General features: G+C 31.9%; 1 protein-coding gene across 1 annotated transcript; it reads right to left on the reverse strand.

Annotated features, from left to right (window-relative positions):
• Positions 1–3491: 3491 nt before the first annotated feature.
• On the reverse strand, positions 3492–7451 carry LOC110648188 (beta-glucosidase 16). The gene is made up of 12 exons (XM_058143365.1): positions 7383–7451; positions 7038–7118; positions 6821–6896; positions 6574–6655; positions 6305–6391; positions 5970–6225; positions 5759–5874; positions 5431–5645; positions 5303–5334; positions 5105–5207; positions 4792–4888; positions 3492–4692 (listed from the first exon to the last, which is right to left on the reverse strand). The coding sequence occupies exons 1-12, from the start codon at positions 7449–7451 to the stop codon at positions 4656–4658; spliced, it is 1251 nt and encodes a 416-aa protein (XP_057999348.1). The 3' UTR covers positions 3492–4655.
• Positions 7452–7982: the final 531 nt, after the last annotated feature.

The raw sequence follows: 7982 nt of genomic DNA on the forward strand, positions 1-7982 counted from the left end.
TATGGCTGCTTGTATTTGGCCGATCATTCATATATCTTTAAAGTTCCAGCAAATCTTGTTCAAATTCCTAGCCGAGTTCCTCGGTAAGCGCTCAGCACCTGAAATCCTCCTGGTAGTCAATTAACCTTCAAGTTTCGATGGTTCCAGGTTTCCCTAAGAGGCAAAAGATCTTCGAAATCAATTCTATTTTGATGAAGCCTAGATCTGTTGTTTCATTATATGGTCCTACTTTCATCATCTTAACTTTAAAAAACTGGCAAGAGAAGAAAAAATAGTTAGGGGTCCGCTAAGGAGATCCCCGATGAAGACCCAACGCTCAAATTAGAGGGTAATAGTATGGTAAAGATATGGTAGAGAAAAAGAGTGTAGATAGAAAAAAAGAGAATATTAAGGGAAGAGCAGCAAGGAAAAGAGAGAAGAGAGGGAGATGGTTTGAGAGGAAGAAATCTTTTCCATTCTTACTTAGAAAAAATGATAGAAGTATATTCCTTAACATATTTTAGAGGATATTCTTTAAAAAGTATATTCTTAAATACAAGGAAAATAGTTTTTAAATATTTGAATTACAATATTTGAATTGTTAATGAAAGATAGCAGTTGAAATTAATATATAAAATTAATTGAGAGGTATTAGTTTAAATTTCTATCTTGTATTTTAAGTTAACATATCCACATCTATCAAACCATATAACCATATATTTTTAATTGATAAAATTTAAATTTCATTATTTTACAGAACTTTTGTATTTAGATGTTGACAGGCAAAATTAATTAAGGGAAGAGTTCTAACCATTATGCCACTTTTTTTTTTTCTCTTACAACTTCAGTTGGAAATGCCGTTGGTCAAATGTTTATAATGAGAAAAACCAACTGCTCCAAATGTCGGAGGGATTTTTAATTTAGCCTCAGCTATATATATTATATAATTGACTGACTCTAACTGTAATTCAAATTTGAGACCTTTCAACTTTAAATTTATCCTTTAACCTTTGTGTACGGATTCATTGATGGCCTAAGGTTCTCAAGCATGGATTATTTGAATATGGAAGGATCAATGGCTATTGAGAGCATCGTTATTAAAGCCGCTAGAGCACATGCAATATCCTTCAACTAGGTACTTAGGTTTGTGATTCAATTGACCCAGACCTGAAACTTAGAAGTTTTTTCTGCCTTTGGAATTTGAGATAATACTATGGCTCCTTGTTAGTTTCCACTTCCTGAAGCTCCTTTCTATTATGTGGAGTTACTTTCACTCACTATCCCTCAATTTAGGTGATTGTATTAGTATCGTTCCTCAACTTCAATTTATATTATAAAAATCTATAAACTTCAATTCGAATATCACTAAAATCTCTGTGACTTATTATTACAGGTTTCTAGATAAACATATGGTTAAATTTCACTAATTGCCTCTCAACTTAAATAAATTTATCATAGTCATCCCTTAACTTAATAGTCAATTTAAAATTTTAATCTTCACTTATTTTTTATTTATTTAAAATAAATCAGATTTTTAGAAATAGTTTAATATTTTTATAAATATTTACAACTAATTAATTATTTAATTTATCATATAAAATATTATTTTTACATATATTATTTTTAATTCAATTTTAAGTTAATATCTAAAAAATTTATGTCTAATTTATCTTAATTCCTTTGATTTATTTTAATGTAAGAAAAAAAAATTAATAGCACATAATTATTTTACTTTGATTTGAGATGTGTAAACCTTAATTAAGTATGAATAATTTAATTTTTTTTTATATAGATCGTTATTATATATAGTTTTTATCTTTATTTATTAAATTAGCAAAATAATATATTCAATCATAACTATTGTTTAGTACATTTTGAATTAAAGTTATTTATATATTAAATTAAAGTTTAAAAATTTTTGTGAGATAAATTAAAGATAAGAAATGTGTCTGATATATTTATCAAAGTTGAGGGGCAATAAGTGAAATTTGATAATAAGTTAATCTGAAAACCTATAATAGCAAGTTACAGGATTTTAATGATATTTAAATTAAAATTCAAAAATTTTTATGATACAATAAAGTTAAGGGGTTTTATTAATACAACTAGCTAAGTTGAGGGACTATGAGTAAAATTAATTCTTATTCTACCCTCACATTTTTGTTCACATGTAAAATAAAGAATATTCTCTTCATTTTAATCAATTGCTTTAAAGTTTGTTATATAAAATATGCATAATTTTAAATTGTATATATTAGTTATCTTTTTGGTTTTATAATTTTATGTTCAATATGAATATAATTCAAATAAGGCAATACATGTAAATTAAATATCAAATTTTAAAGTAAATAAAAAAATAACTAATTTGTCGAAGAAATACGCATAAAATTGAAAATTATTGAAAGAAAATTATAAACAAAACACAAACTTTTATATATTATGATAGTTTTATTAGTTCTCAATAAGCATATATGAATTATCAAAAATTCATTACAAACTATCATGATCATATAATTTTATACATTTTTTTATTTTGTTTGGTTTGATATATATTCAACATATAATATAATTTGCTAAAAACATGAGTGATATATTATTAGTTTTCAATAAGCATATATGAATTATCCATTATTAATTCTGTTATGATATTTTTTAAAAATTTAATTGAATTTTTTTAGTAAAATTGGCTTCCTTTGAATTAAATCTCGAAATCTGATAATTTTAAAAATGACTCTAATACTATTAAATTAAAGCTCATTGGTTGATTTATAATAGTTTTAATTTTTCAGTTTTTATTTCAATGATCATAATAGCCCTAAGTCAATCAGAAATTAGTTATAAGTATAATATCTTAAAATTGATCTAGGTTGATTAAAATTTGATTAAAACTTATAAATTTATAGACTTTTAGGAGATAAGCCTTTGAGAATTGGAATAATTGCTCTCAGTCCTTGTAGGAAGTGTTCAAGCTATTCAAATTTATTTTCTAGAAGATCATTAGAAGATCTTCAAAGTACCAAGAACAGATCTTATTCAAATTCCTAGCCGAGTTCCTCAGTAAGGGCTCAAAACCCTCAAATCCTCTTTATAACCATAATTCATAGAAGCTCCAGGAGTCAATCACCTTCAAGTTCAAGTTTTGATGGTTCCAAAGTGCCCCAAGAGGCAAAGTGTTCATCGAACACTGCAAAAGAAATAGTGGCTTTCAGATATGGAATTTGTGACGGATTTAATCCATTAGAAAAAATTTCAATCAGCGATAGACTTGCAAACGGTTTAGTGACGGGTATCAATTCATAGGAATAGCAACGGATTAATCGACGTAATTTCCAACGAATCAATTCGTTGGAAATATATCGGGAAACTTAGGATTTTAAAACTTAAAATCACAAATCTTCATGGCTACATTTTATTTTATTCCCCTCAACACACATCTTCCTCTCCTTCTCGGCAGTAAGGAGCTGTTGCCTCCTGCCATATCTGACGACCCCACTAGTGCTGTTGCCATCACAAGTCACCGTTCCCGATCGTGCATGAGCATAACCGTCGTTCTCAAGTTCCTTGGTTTTCAATTCAGCACTCAGTAGGTAAATATTTTAGGAATAATACTTTGATTCCACTCTCCATTGTTTAATATTGAGGATTTGTTAGAAGGATTTTTCTTGTTGGGTATTTTAAAATTTCATGTCGCTGAGTTTGTGAAAAATGAGAAAACTTCAATCATGTTTAATGGGTTTCTGCTGGGTAATTTTTGTCTTTGGTCATATCAAACTTAGAATGAGAAAACTCTGATCATGTTTGATGTGTTTCCTGGGTTTCATGTTTGCTGTAATTAAATATCGCGTTTGTTGGGTTATCTTCTTTCTCTAATTAATTCGTGTAATTTATTTGATGTTTACGATATTGGGTTTCTACTGTAAAGGAAAGAAAGTATCAAAACAAGGAAAAAATAATAAGAATTTAAAGGTGAAAACCAGTAAAATAGGCCTATTGAAAAAAAAAATGCTGAACTTTATTGCGTTTGGAACATCTGTCCTACCCACACTTGACATTTCTCTCGAAATAGAAAGGGAAGCTATTATGTTCTCTTGATAAGCTAAAGAGGGAGTAATCCTTATTTAAACTTGAATTAATCATGCTCTTTTTTTATGAGAAAAATAGGATAGAACAAAGTGTGTGTGTGTGTGTAGATAGATATATATTAAAAGGTTAATCATGCTCTGGTCAAAAGATTGATTCATTTAGGCTATTGAGTGGCCACACCATCCTCACTATTGGTTTGGGTATTTGTAAGTCTGGTTCTAAAGCCAAAGATTCAGTCAGGCTGGTTAAAGGCATAGAGATACAATGGAGTCCAAGAAGACGTCAGACATGCGCTCAAGGCAACAATACATTCAGGGATTGAGAGGAAGGATCTCTTGGTCACGCCCAAGCTATTGTGCAGTGATTTGTCTTCGGATAGGGTTCGAAAAGCGTTGAACAATAACCTATGGGAACTACAACTTGATTACCTTGATCTTTATTTGAAATGGAAGGTGTTGGAGAGAAATGGAGAAGCTTGCTTTTATGGCTTTTGAATATTTTTTGGAGATGCTTTGGAGAAGCTTAGTAAATGTGGTAGAATTTGCTGTCATAAAGAAGATGATATTGATCATTGCTCAAGTTTGGTATGGTATTCAACATCCAAAGTATCCCTTTATTTTCACGCCACTCCTGTTGAAATCATTAATTTTATCCTCATGAGTCATTACACCAATTATACATTTATGTCACTGGGAAAAAAATAAATAAATAAAATTGTGTATCACTCACTTAATTGCTTTCTGGACGAATGAAAGATGATCATTGAAGTAACGAATTCTGTAGTCATCCTCTAAAATTATCCAATCAGTATCAAGCTCACTAACTCCTGAAAAAAAGAATTATAAATTATAACTTGTGAGTGTAAAAGCAAAAACACATTTGTCCTCTTAAAATAAGCATTTCATATAACTTAATGGTCTAAAGTCGTCTCGAGAATCATGAAGTTTCGAATTAATTGCAATCAAAGCTAAATGAACCAAATAATAATGATGATAATAATAAAACATCCTATTATTGTAGCTGATTGATCTTGATATCGTACCATTCTCAGTAATGTAAATGATTGGATCACTAAACTTGTTCTTGGTGTAGAGCAAAAGATCTAGAATTCCTCTTGGATACACATAAAGCCAATCTGATCCTGTCTGCAAATTCATTTATAGTATGAGAAACCACAACCCATGAAATATACAACTTGAATCTACATGCTGTAATGTTTTATATGTGCATTAAATCATACCGCAGGACCAATGGGAATCCCATTTCGCTCGGCTGATGCATCAAATTACTTTGTATCAGAAATGAAGGAGGCAGAAAATTTGTTAACAATGGAAAGAAAAATAAAACGTGAATGAAGGAGTTTCTTACCTGTAGACTGAGCACAAGAGTCAGTGGTGTAGCTTAAGTATTCAGTTTTGCAAGGAACATCAAAACCATATTTTGAAGTATAATAGTTTAGTCCAATGAAATCAAAAGATCCTTTCACCATTAACGATTCCTCCTTAGAAAAGTTAGGTAATCGTTTCCCCACATGAGCAACCATATCAGCTGGATACGTACCAGACTTCAGTGGTTCCATAAACCTTCAAAATTCATACATTTAGAAGAAGGGGATTTAATTTCGATGCCAGTAATCTAGTTCGAGCATACTCCTGACTGTAAGTACTGAAAAAAGGAACGCAAAATTTATATATACCAATCATATTGGAAAGAAATGGCTCGGGATGCTGCACTAAAGTCTCTACTTGAGTTAGTCAAGGGTAAAATCCATTGACAATTTAGAGTAATTCCGATTTGACCCATTTGAGACATCTACATGCATAAAGAAAAGAAAATAATAAGAAGAAATAATGAAAAAATTCTAATAAATAGGGAATAAAGAAAAGAAAATGCATGATTAAATGAACCTGGTACTTGTCCTTGTACACTTGAACTGCAGCTGCTTGAGCAAGAAGTTGATGATGAGCTACTATATATGGCTCAGTACTTGAATCGCCACCAGTGCAGTTATAAGGGAGCCAGTCGGAACATCTCCCAGGTGCTTTTTTACCAGTTGCATAAGCATCATCAGCAACAGTTAATGGCTCATTCAAAGTTATCCAGTGCTTCACTCTATCACCAAAGGTTTTAAAGCATAACTCCGCATAATCACGAAAATCATCCCTATACATGGAATAATTGAACAATTAATTAATTGAGGATATATATGTTGAATGCATATGATTTCCCATCAGTTACTTACACAATTTTGGAGCTTAAAAGACCACCATATTCATCGTCAAGAGCTTGAGGAAGATCCCAGTGGAATAACGTCACAAAAGGTTGGATTCTTTCATGATATAGTAATAAATAATTAATGTTACATCAAGGTCGATTATTACATGTATTAATATCTATTGTATAGAATGTTACCCACCAACTACTCTATAGTCTATATGGATGTGCACAAAAAATGTCCTAAATGAGAAGGAAAACATAAAGAAAAGACGGTAGGGAGAAAGGGATAGAAACTGACCATTAGCTAAGAGTTCATTGATGAGATTGTTGTAGTAATGAGTTCCTTTTGTATTTATGCCTCCACTAAGATGGCCACCTAAAATTAATATGTAGAATTTAAAGAGAGAGAGAGAGATAGAGAGAGAGAGAGAGAGAGAGACCATGAAATGGAAAATTTCATTAAAATTAATGGAAGGTGAGAATCTTTAGAAAGAATAAGGACACTAGCTCTCTCTCTAAAGCTAGAATGATGAATACTTACACGGAAACAGTCTAGACCATGAAATGGACAATCTGTAAGCATCAAAACCTAGGCCCTTCATTATAGCCACATCTTCCTGAACACGAAATCAATTACTTTTAGAAAAGTGGCAAGTAGCTAGTGCACAACTTAAAAAGAAGGAACATATCCCTAAAGCCTTAGTGGTTGTTGTTTTCATAATTATAAAATTTTAATTTAAAGTCAAATAAATATATACCTTGTATCTATGGTATGAGTCAACAGCGATGTTTCCATTACTGTGGTCCCTTATCTTTTCTGCACCACCAATATTACAGTACTGTGATATGTTAATTCCATTAAGAGAATATTTAATTGTGGTTAATATAATATATATCAAAGCCTATTATTTTATTATTAACTTTTTTATAATTTTCTTGTCTTTTTCACTTTTCTTTTTCATCTTTCAAAAATATATATATAACGGGGGAATTTACCGCACTAGGACAGTGAAGGTATAAATTTTATCAAGACAGGGTATAGATTACAGAATTTATCGAAACGAGATGAGAAATGGTGACGTGGATGGCTGGACAGACGGGACGCCATTCAAAATAGCGTCCGGAGATGGGACGTCATTCAAACCAACGTCCTGAGGTGGGACGCTATTCATACAAGCGTCCGAAGTGCAACAGCTCCGAATCTCTGCAGGTAGTTAGGTCAGGTGAAGTGGACGCCATTATAAATGGCGTGCAGAGCTCAAGTCACTCCACACAAGCGAAGTGGACGCCGTTATAAATGGCGTGTAGAGCTCAAGTCACTCCACACAGCGAATCTTGCAGAGAGGGACGGGACAGTCCGTGGGACACTGTTGGGACGCCATTATAAATGGCGTGCAGGTGTTGGAACACCATTATCAATGGCGTGCAGAGCTCAAGTTACTCCACACAGCAAATCCTTGCAGAAAGGGACGAGACGTGGGACGCTAATATTATTGGCATTTAGAGTTCTATATACACACCCTCAGTTTATCCCGCACACGAAGCCGAACTCATATCTCTCTTCTTCTTCAGTGTTGATCATCGCTCTCTTCTTCTCATTTTCTCTTTTGTTGGTGTAAAATTAGTGGAGCTGAGGGACAGTTTTTGCTTGGTAGACCAACAACAACAAGAGGAGCTGCAGTTGTGGAAGGAAAAAAGATTTA

This window comes from Hevea brasiliensis, chromosome 3, assembly GCF_030052815.1.
Source record: "Hevea brasiliensis isolate MT/VB/25A 57/8 chromosome 3, ASM3005281v1, whole genome shotgun sequence".
Classification (NCBI taxonomy): domain Eukaryota; kingdom Viridiplantae; phylum Streptophyta; class Magnoliopsida; order Malpighiales; family Euphorbiaceae; genus Hevea; species Hevea brasiliensis.